The sequence below is a fragment of the Glandiceps talaboti genome, chromosome 23 (genome assembly GCF_964340395.1).
Source record: "Glandiceps talaboti chromosome 23, keGlaTala1.1, whole genome shotgun sequence".
Classification (NCBI taxonomy): Eukaryota; Metazoa; Hemichordata; class Enteropneusta; family Spengelidae; genus Glandiceps; species Glandiceps talaboti.
Genome location: NC_135571.1, coordinates 5,777,453 through 5,795,311, shown reverse-complemented (window position 1 = coordinate 5,795,311; position 17,859 = coordinate 5,777,453). Strand labels below are relative to the sequence as shown.

Here is a 17,859-nt window from a genome sequence, read left to right as displayed (position 1 = left end):
AGACATCACTAGAAAATGTATCTGTGGGTTTTCTTGTACTTTTAAATTGTTGACCGACTATATACTATATGGATTCTACATGTATGTAAAAGTCTGTTCAACTCTAAAGTTAGCATTTGTATATTCAATAGTTTATGTGAATAAGGTATTTAAAAAGGAATAATCCAAGTAAACTGAATGACAGTATGATACATTCATTACACTTTACAGTGGGAAGCCACTTCTCTACTCCTAGCCTCGGAAAATGGACATAATACTGTTGTGCAGACACTGTTACATAAAGGTGCAGATATTGAAGCCACAGATGAAGTAAGTAGGATTTATTTTATGATTTATAATATGCATCATACTGCTATTATTCTATGTATAGATATGAAGTCCAAGAATTCATTCAGATAAACAATGAACCTGCAAAACTGATAACACTAAATGAATAAAATATTTTCAAGTTGCATAAATGAAATTGGAATCCATTATTGTTTTTGTTAGTATCTTCTTTACCCATACCATAATATGATTCCTTATGTTGTATGTCTGACACTGATAAAAATGTCACCACTTTTTAACATTAAATGCAAATATTGACATCACATACTAGTAGTACAATCACTGATTAAATGTCAGTAATGAACAAGAGTTAGCCATATTTAAATCTATCTGTAGGAATACCTGTAGGACTATAGGACTGTTTCAGTTTACTTTTGATGACACTAAAAGCCCCTGTATTATATTTGAAAGTGAAAGTGACTGCTCCTATGTCTAGTATAAGTATTGTTATTCTACTGCAGTATACCACACTAGACCTAGCTTGCAAAATGGTCATGAATATAATATTTTCAACTTACATAAATTGACAGGAATCCTTATATTATCATGGCATACCAAAAATATTACATAAGAACAAACAAAACTTTCAGATTGCTTTTACAGATGAGAAAGTGTGATAAATAGACAATATACCATAATCATGCAAATATATGGCAAGTTCACCATATGTAAACACCGGAAAAAGACATATCTGCCACTTTACATTTAGTTTTCAAATCTTGACTACGTACATTTGAATTTCATGAAGACAAAGATAAACGTACAAAAAAGAATATTTTCAACAACACTTTAATCATCACTTGTACATTCAGTAGTTTATTTGAATAAGATGTGATACTTAAATCAATAATCCAATTTGGCTAGATGAGAATATAATGTTCATCATCATCATCATCATCATCATCATCATCATCATCATCATCATCATCATTATAATTCATCATCATCATCATCATCAACATCATCATCATCATCATCATCATCATCATCATCATCATCATCATCATTATAATTCATTATTATTGAAAACTGAGATCAATAAGTGAATAAAACATTTACAGCTTACATAAATGAATGGAAATACATATTATATTGGCATAACCAAAAGGTCAAAATGTTTAAGTTTGTAACACTCTTATTAAGACAAAGTGTGACAAAATAGACAACATAATACTACCATGTAAATATGTATGAAATTTCACTGTATGGAGATTTCACTGTATGGAGAAAATGTACCTGTGGGTTTTCTTCTAAGTTCAGAATACTGACAGTTTACTGTATGGACTCTACATGTATTAGGAGATAAATGAATGTGTGAAAGTCTTATTTTCATCAATGCTTAATGTATCACCTGTATATTCAATAGTTTGTGTGAATAACATGTGATTAATGAATAATCCAAGCAGACTGACTGAGAATACAATACATTAATCTTTTGCAGTCTAATTCCACCTCTCTGTTCCTCGCCTCACAAACTGGACATGATACTGTTGTAAAGACTCTTTTACAGGAAGGTGCAGATATTGAAGCCATTTATTATTCTATGAATAGACATTAAGTCCAAAAATCCGTTCAGATAACCATGAACCTGCAAAACAGAGAACACTAAAAGAATAAAATATTTTCAACTTGTATAAACTAATGGGAATACATATTGTATTGGCACACCCAAAATTCCCGATTAACAATACAAATCTTATAGATTGCTTCTACTAGTATCATTATCACAAAGTGTGACAAAATAGACAACATTACACAACTATGGGAATATTGGTGTACTTTTATTGTATAACACCAATGGAAGATGTATCTGTCAGTTTTCTAGAAAATGTACGTGTGGGTCTTCTTCTAAGTTTAGAATATTGACAAAGTTTACTGTATGGACTCTACATGTATGAGGAGAAACATGAATGTGTCAAAAGTCTTATTTTCATCAATGCTTATCACCTGTATATTCAATATTTTGTGTGAATAACATGTGATAAATGAATAATCCAAGCAGAGTGATTGAGAATACAATACATTTATTTTTTTTGCAGTGGAATTCCACCTCTCTGCTCCTAGCCTCACAAAATGGACATGATACTGTTGTAAAGACTCTTTTACAGGAAGGTGCAGATATTGAAGCCAAAGATAACGTAAGTAGAGGATTTATATTTATTTTATAATTCATGCATCATACTTTTATTATTCTATGAATAGACATTAAGTCCAAAAATCCATTCAGATAACCATGAACCTGCAAAACAGAGAACACTAAAAGAATAAAATATTTTCAACTTGCGTAAATTAATGGGAATACATATTATATTGGCATACCCAAAATTCCCTGTAAACAATAAAAATCTTATAGATTGCTTCTACCAGTATCATTACCACAAAGTGTGACAAAATAGACAACATTACACAACTATGGAAATATTGGTGTACTTTCATTGTATAACACCAATGGAAGATGTATCTGTCAGTTTTCTTGTTGTTTGAATGTTAACATCTTACAATGGATACTATAAAGACAAACATTAATATAAAAAAGTATTATTTCAGCAGTACTTCAATCATTAGTCATACATTCAAGTAATTAGTGTGAATAAGAAATGATAAATAAATAATCCAAGAAGGCTTAATGAGAATATTAGAAACTTTTAGATTCCTTTTACAGCTGACAAAGTGTGATAAAATAGACAATAGACTACAACCATTCAAATATTTTCCAAATTCAGCACAGTGGTGAAAGATAAATTTGGTAGTTTTCATTTAGTTTTAAATCTTGACAACTTACTATATATACTATGAAGACAAAAATAAATGTACAAAATATTACTTTTAGCAATAATCAAATAATTACTCCTACATTTGATAGTTTGTGTGAACAAAATATGATAATTAAATGAATAATCCAAATTGGCCGGAAGAGAATATAATGTTTATTATCATTATAATTCATTATTATGGAAAATGGAGAAACTAAGTGAATAAAACATTTACAACTACATAAATGAATGGGAAACCATATTTTATTGGCATACCCAAAATGTCCTATGAAAAGAAACTCAAAATTTAAGATTGTTTAAGGTAATAGGTATTATATTATACCAGTACACTGATGGCGCAAATCGAGAGATCTGATTGGTCCAGACATCGAACTAGCACGTCTAAAATGAGCGATAATGCACAGTTGGCACTAATCCAAATTTTTATGTTCACTGTTTGTCATCTACTACAAACATTGTACTGGTACTCAAAGGTGATAGTGAACTCTGCAAATTTTCAGAGGAGGATTTGCTAAATTTTCTAGTTTATAGGAAGTTAGTTTGTATTTGTACAATTATCGCCTACTAAGGTCAAGATTGTTTGTACACTTCTTATTAGACAAAGAGTGAAATAATAGATTACAAAGAACAGCAACCATACAGATATTTATGTATAACACTGCTGGAAGGTGAATTTGCCATTTTTCTTTGAGTTTTAAAATGTTGACTACTTAATTACTATGGATACTAACATCAACATATATATTTTCAACAACACTTAAATCGTCACTTGTATATTTATTAGTTTATGTCAATAAGGTATGATAAATGAATACTCCAAGAAGGCTGAACAACAATATATTTACTATCTTTTTTTCAGTACAATTACACTTCTTCACAAACCTCAGAAAATGGGCATTGTATGTCCAATTTACTGTATAATGTATACATCGACATACTGTTATCATTCTATATAAATATAAACCATTATTATTAACTTCATATTCAAGTTTTGAAACAAATATTCCATTTTCTGTTTTGTTGACATCAATCTAATGATATTAACAAATAAAGGTATGTCATTTTATAGGGGTAATCAAAATTTGAACAAAAGTTGATTTACAAAAGATTACTTTAATAATATTTAGATTACTTAATAAATATGTTGTATAAAACAGGCACCAATAATATACATGTACTGAGAAATTGTCACAACCATGCATCTTTGTTTAAAATTTTGTATATGGCAAACACTGCTGAGAGAAGTATACCAGCCAGTGTTCCTGCACTTAAAAGTCTACTACTTGTTAAGGTTGTTATAAAGCGAAGCATCAAATTAAGTGATTATTTATGTCTTCACATTTCAACTATCACCCCAGTCATGTGACATTGACACTAATGTGTAAGTTGTATATAAGAATATAAGTTGATAAATGAATAATCCAAAAGTACGGGTAGGCTGAATGACAACATAATACATTCTGTATTGTTTGCAATCAAAATAAGTAAACATAGAGTCTTATATTGTGCAGACACTCTTGCAGAACAATGCAAATATTGACGCTAGAGACGAGGTAAGTCTGACATGTATTATAATATGTGTGCATGCACCACACTGTTGTTTGTAAATATTTACTTCTAGTTATAGGATTACACTTGCATACAGATATGAAGCTGTCAAAAAGAGAACTATTACTAATCCCTAGTGTTGTATTGTCTGGAGTCATGCAAAATGACATTATTCAATCACATTATCAAAACTGGTTACGAGTTCAAGTGTAAATTTTATATCCCTTGTTTTAGAATGATGGCAGTTTCCACATCCACTATTTCTCATGAGACTTCAACATTTTTGCGATTTTGTGATTTTTTTCTTGAAAACATAAAAAAAAGTTTAGGGTTGGCAGTGAAAAGCTAGGTGGGGTCGGGTAACCAGAACCAATGAATTATTTTGTTTAGCCCTTATGCAAAGCCCGGGAGTTAAGACACAAAATGTTCTCTATAATGAAAGTGGACTGCTCTACATTTAAGTTTTTACTATGGGTAAGACTCGCCAGTACAACACTCTTGCAGAAAGGTGTAAATATTGAAGCTACTGATCAAATAAATTAAACTGATAAAACACATGGTTTGTACACTCATTTTTCAAAAATACAATTTATTTAAACCCCCCCCCCACCCATGAAGTAATATTAAAATCACCATAAAGACTGAAAATGTATAATTGAGAATATATAACATACAAGAATAACATCTGATAATGATAGCAAATCCCACTAGATATTTTTACCTGTACAGCAGCGTGTGATTTAACATCTGAAGTAGTGGGTGTTTGTCAAATTTACTTTGAAGTTTGAACCTCATTACATTGATATTATTAGATCATTTGCTAAACCTCATCCATTGACCAGATTTAAATAGAATGCCTCCCATAAGGGCAAAACGTAATGCAAAATTCTAAACTATAGCTTTACACATGATGTAGTACTTAATTTGAAAATAAATTATATGCACCAGTATGAAATTTGAAGTTAGCATTATCAAAAGTAATTATGCAAATTATGCTTTAAAACTGTAAGCTACATCATCAACTTTATGGGACATAATGTGCTTTGTAGTGGTTAACTTAAGTACTAAATTATATTAAAATTGGAGTGTGCATTCTTAAGATATAGTCTAATTACCGGAGTTAATTAATCATGCAAATCATTCATCAAAGCTTTAAGCTAAATAGACGAAATTCATATGACATATGCACTTTGTTTTGGTTAACATATGAAACCAAATTATATTGAATTTGAAGTATGCATTCAAAAGATATAACCTAAACTGTACTAAAAAAACACTAATTATGCTAATGACTAATTAATGTTATTTGGATGTTTACCAATATCTAATCAGCTGTTGCCATTAGCATATGGAAGATGTGTACAAGTTTCATAAGAATCGATGAGATATCAGGTCCACAGAAAGACAGACAGACAGACACACACACACACACACACACAACCCTTACCAAAAATCCACTAGTTTAAAAAGTGTTCTAAACAAGTACAAAACAAGTTTGAGTGTTTCATTTTTGTGTTTTAAACATGTACATAAGTCATTAGTCAACTCATTTGAAACTAGTTTTAAACATGTTTTAAACCAGATTAATTTCAACACTTTTCAAAGTGTTTAAAACATGATTCCTTAATGTTGGATAATACACGTTGAGGAAATATATTTGATATATATCACAGGACTGACCATATTTGTTTTGAAACATATTTCAAACATGTCAGTTTCACAAACTGATAAAGTTTATTCACTTACATGTTTGAAACATACACAGGGGATAAGCATACATACATACGTACATACAACACACGCAGGCACATGCTTTTGCAGCCAGTAAATCATGCAGAAGAAGAAAATTCAATGAAAAGAAGAAGTAACTTTATTGCTTTTTCAAAATATCTAAAAGACTGTCTGTAGTGAAATGACAGTACCAACATACCTGAGTTGTTCATCACTACCTGTATTTATATGGATCCCTGGATTAGAATACAAATATTTTTGTTTTTCTAATTCATGTCACTTTGGCGTACTAATGATGGGCTGTGCCAAAAAATACAATATGTGGCTGTGAAAATATATGAACGATCTATATTCAAAGATATATATGTGTACTATATATATAAAAATGTATTTAAAAATGGATACATTTTGTGTTACAGGTAAAATACAGTGTGTGAGGTATATATATATATATATATATATATATATATATATATATATATATATATATATATATATATATATATATATATATATATATATATATATATATATTAAATGTAAATCTGAATAAAATATCTGACCCTTCTTCAAATCAAATCTAACAAATTGCTATGCATCTGGTCATGAATGCAGTACAGGAGCTTTAAAGCTATAATGTCACCAATGTTTCCCTAATAACAACTTCACATGTACCCGGTATTTGTTTCATTTCCCCAACCAAGCTTGGAAACAACATTCATTGCATTTGATATCATCAAATTATGGCTGAAAACCACAAGTTTTTGTGGGTGCAGCTATACATGTAGAACAAGGTGACAAGTCTGGACTACATGCAAACTCTACCAATCAGACTGTCGCCTTGTTCTTCCAAGTCAAGCTAGGGAAGCTGATGTGTTTGTTTGAATGACTAAACCATGAACAGTGAACATGTCGACTCCCTAACAAATTGAAAGTGTAAATGTGTCCATTGTTCCCAAGGGTTTTCTGAATGAAGTTTATCAGCCCAATACTTCTCCACAGGAATCTTTTTGGACACTAGCATTGAAAATATCTTGATAACTATGGCCTCATGACAAGACATTTTACAGATTGTCTGACTCATTAAAACCAACAACTTCATTTTGAAGATACTCTAGTGTATGTTTAAAAATATAAAAATTGAATTTTTGCTAGAAAATAAGTATATAAAACTGCTCTTGTAGACTTCATTAGTACTTTAAAGCTTAAGAGAAAAGCTGAGACCCATTTTCATGAATATTGCACAACAGCTATTCTTAATTTAAGTGTTTAACCCCACTGACAGTGTCTCCCTGACTGTATTACATTAGATTATATCAGTTTATGTTTGGTAAAAGTTGTATGGTTGGAAAGAAATGCTACTTAAAATATCTGTACTTGTCTTCAAACAGGAAATGAGGTGAAAGTGAAAATTTGTGCACTTTTGGTAAAGTTAGAATGCAATGTTCTAAACTAAAAATATTCAAACAAAAAGTCTCCAAAATTAGTTTAATTAAACCTTTTCACATTCTGAGAACAGTTGCCTATATACTTTGGAAGGGTTAGTTTAATTCATGATGTCATTTTAAATTTACTTCTCACCAATAGCAGCTTAGCATGTGGAGTTTCAAGTTATTAAGATTAATAGAAATGTAGTTGGAAATACTCTTTTAAAACTACAAAGACTATACAGCTACTGATCCTCTAATTACCTAAGAAACATTTCTATTGATATTGACTAATTTTTATGTTTATGTTTCTTTTTTGGTTTGGTTAGCTCAGAAATCATACACCATAGAAAGTATTTCTAACACTGTAACAGCCTGCACAGTTTAGAGACACAATGTAGTCTGAATCACAGGTTAGCCAATTTTGACCATCTCTTTTAATTAGTAGTACTAGTAATTGTTGAAAAACAATCCCACCAAAATGCTTCAAATTACAGCAAATCAGTACTCCCTCTGTCAAAAATTATATTTTAAAGTAAAATCAAGCAATAATAACAGTAAAAAAAATCAAGTAATAGTTAAGGTATTATTAAGTACAAGGTAAAATGTAGTGATGAATTTATACAGGACACAGCTACCATCATTTGATTTAACTTTCATTCCATCAAACTAGATGCAAGTCATGTAATTGTTATAGACAACTTTTTTTCTCAATTTTAGCGTTGCTATTCATTTTGCAGTAAAAATGACAAAACAATTTGTTCTTATACCATAATTAAAAATGTTTACTAATAGGACTGATTTAGAGGACAAGACATTGAATGTTTCAAAAGAATGGCTGAATGCCATGAAAGTTTTCTTATGAAACAAAATATCTAAAAGATGGAAACTGCGCCTCTTTACATGTCAGCACTAGAGTTACAAAGTACCTAAAAATGACAAAGTAGTTATCCAATAAAGTACAGCCAATAAGGCCTCACAACAAATGTTCAGTTACATTACCCAACTAAAACATTTTTAATAAGCACACATGTTGTAATATCAAAAGACTTTTAAAATGTCATTATTTGGGGCTGCACATCAACAGCAAGGTTGCTGAAAGTAACATAATGGGCACCTGAAGCTAAACAAGCTTGGGAACATGACAAAGCCAGCCTTACCAATTCTCCCATCAACAATTTTTAGTTATATACATATGCATGATACTAACTTACATATATCAAGTAATTCAAATGGAGTTAACTACGTTTGTTTTAAATGACAGAGAGAAGTGATCTTCCGGTCTGCATTATCTTGACAGAAGCCTATCAGAGAGATTAAGAAAAACATGAACTGGGGGTGTTATCATGGCAATTGATTATGGAAAACATTTTCATTTAAAATAGTGCCAATGGTATTGTAGCACAACTGTACAGTTTTTAAAAATGTTTAACCACATGCTGATCCATGCTAGGTATAGGTGTTCATTCGCTGGATGATTATCCAGTTGCCTATCCAACCCTGTTGTTATCTTTGCAATATACGTGATCATTTGGCTGTCGCTATAGGCATAGTCATATTGCAAGACATATCTGCATACACTTCAGTTACACAGAAGTCAGGTTTTGAATATTGCATATTGCATATTTAGAATTTATAGAATATGGTCACTAATTCATGAAGCAATCCAGTTGCATATAATTGAAATAGTGCCATTGGCGTTGTACCACAACTGTATTAGATAGATGTTAATGTGTGTCTGTATGACAGAGGGTGATAAACAGCTTGCCAGATATTGGGTCTTTGTCAAATGTGTGCATATCATTACAACGATTTTCTTATTTCTCTAAATGTGTTCAGGAACATTTCACACAATTATGTGGATGATTTATGATATTAAAGATAAAGCAGATTGATATTTAGATGAGAAATAGCAATTACTTTAAAAATAATTTCACACAATCAGAGTTTAGAATATGGTCTGTAATTCATGAAGTATTAAAGTCAATTGTATGTAATTAAAGGTGATTATGATTGTGGACATTCTACGTATGCGATATGCAAAGCTGGAGGTTAACATGTAAGTTGTTCTCTGGAGAAATAATGAACTGCTCTACATTAATGGTCTTACTAATGGGAACAATTCCTCAATACCTAAACTCTTACAGAAATGTTCATATAGTGAAGTAGAGCTATTTTTCAATCAATACAAAGTATCCCCTCTCCCCAAAGAATGAAGTCATAAATAATCACCATAAAGACTCAAAGTGTATTAATTGAAAACATACACAACATAACTCTGATAATGATAGTGAATCCTAGTAGATGTTGCTTTGTACCTCAGTGAAAAAGCATGTGATTTACACTGAATTAGTCACAACTGATTGGTCATCTCAGCCTGGTATGTTTAATTCCTGTTACATTGTTATGATGACTACCTGCATATTAAAGTGTCTGAATTTGTAGGTTAAGATTTGAGAATCTGAGCCAAAGTGTATATCAGATGTATTGGGAAATATTAAGTCGATACTGTTGTGGTTATTGTTACAAAAGAGCTACAACTTTGTCATTGATATATTTTTTCACTTAATCATTTTCAGGAGAAGAGGACTGCTTTACATTATGCTTTGAATGACAGTGTTGTTAGGATACTCTTACAGAATGGTGCAAATATTGAAGCTACTGATAATGTAAGTTGGACATATCAAGGAGAATATTTGTTGAGTGTACCGGTAGGGTATGGCAAGAGTTGTCACTGCAATACTAAAATGTGTTCACAAACATTAGGTACATGTAGCAAGTAGATGTTTTGTAATATCAAAAGTAAAATGGAACCTTTGTATTTCAATCAATACAAAGTATCCCCTCTCCCCCAAAGAATGAAGTCATAAATAATCACCATTGTAATCACATATTAATTGAAAATATACACAACATAACTAAATAATATAATAACTAAAAACATGTGTACACAAATGTCAATCAGTGACAATATGATAATAATATGTTCTATGATATTCCAGTCACATTTACTACACATATCATTCATTGAAAAGGGAATATTTTCTATGTGGACTTCATCAGTCACAATACTGGGTCTCTGAAATAAACTTGCCAGTATCATTGGCATTGTAGCACAACTGTATTATAAGTTTATGTGTTATTTGCAATGTTTATACACACCATGTTGGTAAGAACTGCCAGTATCATCTTTGCTAGGTGAATTATGCCAATTTTTTTAAAGCTTATCCATTTCCCTAACCACCCATTTTTAGCACAACTGAACTGAGGTTCAGTAGTGCTATAGGGATCGCCCGGCATCTGTCTGTCTGTCTGTCTGTCTGTCTGTCTGTCTGTGTAAACAACTTAATGTCAAAAACCACTGAACAGATTGCCATGATATTTGGTGGGTCCGTTACTTTGGGTGTCTAGTTGGGAAATTGTTCAAATCAAAATGATCGCGTCACAGGTGTGTGATTTTGGTCAAAAAATGTGATTTTTGGTCAAAAGACTTAAACTCAGAAACTACTGGGCAGATTGGTGCAAAATTTGGTGGGAACATTGTTAAGGGGGTGTAAAGTGATGATTCCATCAGTGAATTAGGGCTAAAAATGTGTCTTTTTGGTTAAAAATCTATAATTCCACAACTACTGAGCAGATTGGGCTGAAATTTAATGGGAATGCATCTAGGGATGTATGGACGAAAAAATACTAAGCATACAATGATTCCATGAGTGATATGCAAATAAGGTGTAAAAATGTTCATTTTTGGCCAAAAACTTTTATCTCAAAAAGAACTTGGTTACCGAGTCTGAAACTTGGTGAGATGTTTCTGAAAGTGTTATTCTTGAGATTTTCTTCAAAACATTTTGAGAAAATTGGCCCTAGCGACCATGACCACGCCCTTAGCAACAACCAAATGGCAGTATAGTTTGGTCAAATAACAACACTATCTGGTAGGCAAATGAGTAAACATTTAAAAAATGTATGCAAATACCCTAGCAACCGTGACTACGCCCATAGCAACAGCTAAACGGTCGTGTATTTAACAAAGATAACAACAGGGATTAATAGACAATTGAATAAACGTTCAAAAAATGTATGTAAATTTGCCTAGCAACAAGACCACGCCCATAGCAACAGCCAAATTATCACATAAAATGCAAAGATAACAACAGGGATTAATAGCCAATTGAATAAACATTCAAAAAATGTATGTAAATATGCTTAGCAACAAGACCACACCCATAGCAACAGCCAAATGATCACGTATATTGCAAAGATAATATCAGGAATTCATACACAAGTGAACAAAAACACACAAAAATGTATGCAAATATTTCTAACAACATGACCATGCCCATAGTAACAGTCAAATGATAGCATATATTGTAAAGATAGCAACATGGTTGGATAGGCAACTGGATAGTCATTCAACAAATGAACACTTCTTGTTAGCATGGACTACCATATTGATAAACATTTTTAAAAACTGTACAGTTGTGCTACAATGCCATTGGCGGTATTTTTAATTTTGCAATACACATCACCATTTCACTGCTGGTCATGTTGCTTGATGTATGTGTATTCACGTTTTGGATGTTTATCCACTTGTCGTACAGTCCCTATTTCATGTATTTTATCATTGCAATATACACCCTCATTTAGCTGTTGCTATGGGTGTGGTCTTAGTGCTATGCATATTTGCATATATCTGTTGAGTGTTTATTCACTTACCTACATGTACCTATCTTTGTAAATATACAGCATTGTTTGGTTGTTGCTAAGGGCATGGTTATGGTTGTTAGGGCCAGTTGTGAGAAAACATTTTTGATGATATTTGCAGAATAACACTTTCAGAACCATCCCCACCACATTTCAGTCCCATTTGCAATGTAGATTTTCCAAACATAACATTTTGACCAAAATTCAGATTTGTAGACCTAATTTGTGATGGATCATCATGTTGCGAAGAACTCTTATCTAGTCTGAGAGAGTTGCCACCAAAATTCAGATTAATCTGCCCAGTAGTGTTGGCATTTCAATTTCTTGACCAAAAATCATGTTTTTTGACCCAAAACACACATCTCTGATGCAATCATATTCATTTGAACAATGTTGTATCTACATGTATATACTCTATGTTATATTCCACCAAACACAATTGGTCTGGTGGTTTTTGACTTCAATTTGTTTTATACACACACACACACACAGACATTTCACCATGCCTATAGCACTATAGTGAACCTAAGTTCAGTTGTTCTAAAATGGATGCTACAATGGCATTCCAAGTATGATGTAGTTTAACTTAAAGGTGATTCAAAATCTCCTATACCACAATCTTGACAAATGTTCTTTATATGTCTCTTAATCAGTAAATGCAAAAGCTAACTATTCAAAATTGCATGAAGAAGACATTAAGCTTACAATTTCATATTATTTGACCATAAACATGGATGATAACAAAGTACATTTCTTGAATCATGAATCATTTGCGTAATTATAATGAAATTTACAAATTAAATCAAATACAATGTATTGAAGCTAAAAAATTGAAGGGACTATTTGAGAAAGAGAGAGCGCAAAGGTGCAAATAATATCACAACAGAAAACGATACAAGAAGTACATGTTAGTGTCACAGTAATGTGATATTAATCCATATAGGTAAACATAGAGTTGTATATTATACCAGCACTCAATATTGTTTTCAGTGTCATAGTACTGTGCTACACATTTCCCCATAAAACCCCTGCAGAAAGGTACATAATGATGAAGTTAAACCAATAGGTAATACACAAATGTTAATTATTAACATATATATCTAATGTGAAAGTCTTCAACTGTTAAATGTTGAAAAAAATAGCTGACACAGATTTGATTACTAAACAGCCTTAGTATATTTATGATAAGAATGCCACTTGAATAAAATCTACCTTGTACATTCAATTTAGTCTTACTAGTTACACAGTGAAGGAAGGAGTTTCACACTCTTGGAAGTCTGGCACAGTATATCAGTTGTACGGTGAAATATACACTGTTGTGGTGATTGGTATAAAAAATACATTTGTTATTTATCAGATTGAATGAGTGTTTAATCGGTGGATGGCGTAAATTGTTCAATTTCCTGTGTAGTTTATTAATATATTCCTGTCACATTAAAATCATCACCGCATTTTTTAAACCTTAAAATTTCATTGATAGAGAGAGAGAGAGAGAGAGAGACAGAGAGAGACAGAGAGAGAGAGAGAGAGAGAGAGAGAGAGAGAGAGAGAGAGAGAGAGAGAGAGAGAGAGAGAGAGAGAGAGGGAGCGCAAAGTTCCAAATAATATCACAACAGAAACAATACAAGAAGTACATTAAGTATCATAATAATGTGTGACAAATTATATTAATCCATATAGGTAAACATAGAGTTGTATATTATACCAGCTAGCACTCAGTATTGTTTTCAGTGTCATAGCACTGTGCTACACATTTCCCCATAAAACCCCTGCAGAGAGGAACATAATGATGAAGCATTTAGTTAAACCAATAGGTAATACACAAATGTCACTTCTGAACAAATATATCTAAAGAGAAAGTCTTCAACTGTTAAATTTTGAAAAAGCTAGTTGACAAAGATTTGATTACTGAACAGCTTCCCAGTATGTTTATGAAAAGTACCACTTGTCATTTACTGACTAAAATCTACCTTGTACAATCAATTTAGTCTTACTAGCTACACAAAGGGATTCATACACTTGGATGTCCGCACTGTATATCAGTTGTTCAGTGAAATATTAAGTTGTGGTGATTGTTACAAAACATCTATAACTCCGTCATTGATATATTTTTGCCATTCTCAAGAGAAGAGAACTATCTGATATAAAGTACTAGTATTTCCAAAATATAAAGACGGAATATAAGTTTAATACTGCTTGAATACTCACCATTCATCATAGATATCTAACCAACATGAAGACTTGGATTGTATTAATGGATATAATGACATCATATATTTCACTAGATGGATATTAAAGTGTGTCTGCATGACAGAGTGTGATAGACAGCTTGCCAGATAGTGAAGTATAGATAATCAAATATTTGTATATCATTACATTGATCGATGTTCTTGCATTAGTTCATAAATTTTTAGTTGTCACTGGGAAGAGATGTATACCCTTTTTTCAGGATGGCCCAACTTGAAATTAACATTGATTGATGAACCATATAATTTTTTCAGAGTTTGATACTGTTCACATTTGTGTGTAAATAAGGATCTCAATCCAAGTATATCATCTGTATTGTGACAAGTGTTGCCAAATCACTAAGCCTTGTGATTGATATCTTTTCAGATGAAGAGAACTCCTCTTCACTTAGCCTGTAAAGAGAGGCATGCAGGTGCTGTTGTAAAAATACTCTTACAGAAGGGTGCAAATATTGAAGCTACTGATACTGTAAGTTTGCATAAGATCGTACATTTGTTATTTATCAAATTGAATTGTTTTGAATGTGGCATTCAGAAAGCATGATGGTTATTTTTTGGATGGCCCTAATTATCCACAATTGATTTGTTGACTCAATTATGATTAACTCCAACTCCTTTCATGTTTACTTTCTGTTACATTGCAGTGATTACTTGTATTTTTAACTATCTAAGTTTGTATATGAGGATCGGAGACCCAACTAGCATATCAATTGTATAGTGAAATGTTAAAGTTGATGCTATGTCATACATAAGTGTTGCAAAACAGCTATAGCCTTGTGGTTGATATTTGTTTGCCTTTTTTCAGACAAACATGACTGCTCTCCACATTGCCTGTGAAATTAAGGGGAATGATGCTGTTGTAGAGATGCTTCTGGAGAAGGGAGCAAATGTTGAAGCTACTGATAATGTAAGTTTTAATTATCATGTACATGTGATTATGTATTGGCTATTCATCATACATAGAGTACACTGAGTGTTGTTCTGCGAATATGAAGATTACAATGGATGTTTGCACTGCAATAACGAAAAACGCTCATAAACAGTTCACACAGATTATGAGTGGATGTTTTATGATAATAAAGAACTGTATTTGTAGGAATGACACGGATGTTACGTATGTACTTGAATAGTTACAAAACCAACTGTTAGTGCAACTATTTTGTCAGAATACAGAAAAAAAGTTTACAACACATGGAGATTAATTGTTTATGAACCACTTCATCATCATTGCAATATAATCATGACCGGTATCTCGGTGACATTTATATTTCCCATATTAAAGGGGAAGATTTAAAATGGAGTTTGTCTGTCTGTTCACCCATCTGACTGTGTTTGTCTGTCTGTGAATCTGTTTACATATCCTTGTCTGTCTGTCTAAGTCTGTCTGTCCATCTGTCTGTCTCCGTCTATATGTTCTGACTCTGTCTGTCTGTCTGTCTGTCTGTCTGTCTGTCTCTGTCTGTCTGTCCATCAATCTGTCAATTTGTCTCTGCATCTCTCAGTCTGTCTGTCTGCGAGAAGCTGTAAATAAGCTTGAAAGTGCAGAATTTATTTGTGCTTCAGTGATCTTCCGGTCTAGATTATCTTGATAGAAGCCTATCAGAGAGATTAAGAAAAAACATGAACTGGGGGTGTTCATTTGCTGGATAATTATCCAGTTGCCTAACCAACCCTGTTGTTATCTTTGCAATATACGTGATCATCAATACAAAGTATCCCCTCTCCCCCACAGAATGAAGTCATAAATAATCACCATAAAAAAACTGAAAGTGTAAGAATTGAAAACATTCACAACATAACTCTGATAATGATAGTAAACCCTAGTAGATGCTTTGAACCTCAGTGCAAAAGCATGTGATTTTACACTGAATTAGTCACAACTGATTGGTCATCTCAGCCAGGTATATGTTTAATTCCTGTTACATTTATATGAGGACTTCCTGCATATTTAAGTGTCTGAATTTGTAGGTTAAGATTAGAGAATCTGATCCAAACTGTATATCAGATGTATAGGGAAAATATTAAGTCGATACTGTTGTGATGATTGTTACAAAAGAGCTATAACTTTGTCATTGATATATTTTTTGTGAATCATTTTTAGGGGAAGAGGACTGCTCTGCACGTCGCTAGTCTAAAGGGGGAGGACACTGTTGTTAAGATACTCTTAGAGAATGGTGCAAATATTGAAGCTACTGATAATGTAAGTTGGACATATAAAACAACATTTGTTGAATGTAAAGTATGGCAAGAGTTGTCACTGCAATACTAAAATGTGTTCACAAACATTAGGTACATGTAGCAAGTGGATGTTTTGTAATAACAAAAGTAAAACGAAACATTTGTATTGTAGAAATGACAAGGATGGCAAGCACTTTCAGAGTTACTTACCCAAAAAATTACTATAAGATGTTGATTCTGGTAATGAATTTCTTAAAGTCTCGAATTGTTTATGTAATAGAGTGACAATATGTGACATAGCTATTGTTCATACTCAAACCAAGTTATTATCTTTGAACAGTTATGTCATGACAATCTGTGTGTTACCTTGGTTGTTCTATGTCATGACAACCTGTTGCCACTGGTTTTGAGGTGCACAAAATATGAGTCAAAACGTTCGAACTCGTCATTACTTTTCCTGATTTTTCATAAATTATGCTTGAGGAGGTATAATTATATTATTCTCCAATATTTTACTTCATTCAGCCAGAAACTAGACATGACCAATGGGTTTGCCACTACTTGTCTAGCAACTCGAAGTGCCCTAAGATCACTCGTATTTTCCTTGGCTGAATGAAAACAAATATTTTAGAATAATAACTAAAAACATGTGTACACAAATGTTAATCAGTGACAGTACGATAATAATATGTTCGATAATATTCCAGTTATATTTGCTATGCATATCATTCATTGACAAGGGAATGTTTTCTATGTGGACTTCATCAGTTATAATACTGGGTCTCTGAAATAAACTTGCTAGTATCATTCCGGTTACACGGAAGTCAGGTTTTGAATATAGCATCATTGGATATTTAGAATTTATAGAATATTATCAGTAATTCATGAAGCAAGCCAATTGCATATAATTGTAATAGTGCCATG

At 32.1% G+C, this 17,859-nt stretch overlaps 1 protein-coding gene across 1 annotated transcript in view; it reads left to right on the top strand.

The window, feature by feature from the left end:
• LOC144453197 (uncharacterized) overlaps positions 1 to 17,859 on the top strand; it is a 67,933-nt gene that overhangs the window by 30,642 nt on the left and 19,432 nt on the right. The window contains exons 13-18 of the mRNA XM_078144473.1: positions 211 to 309; positions 2,367 to 2,465; positions 10,387 to 10,476; positions 15,125 to 15,226; positions 15,563 to 15,664; positions 16,859 to 16,957. Coding sequence (XP_078000599.1) covers positions 211 to 309; positions 2,367 to 2,465; positions 10,387 to 10,476; positions 15,125 to 15,226; positions 15,563 to 15,664; positions 16,859 to 16,957 — 591 coding nt within the window. The remainder of the gene's footprint in view (positions 1 to 210; positions 310 to 2,366; positions 2,466 to 10,386; positions 10,477 to 15,124; positions 15,227 to 15,562; positions 15,665 to 16,858; positions 16,958 to 17,859) is intronic.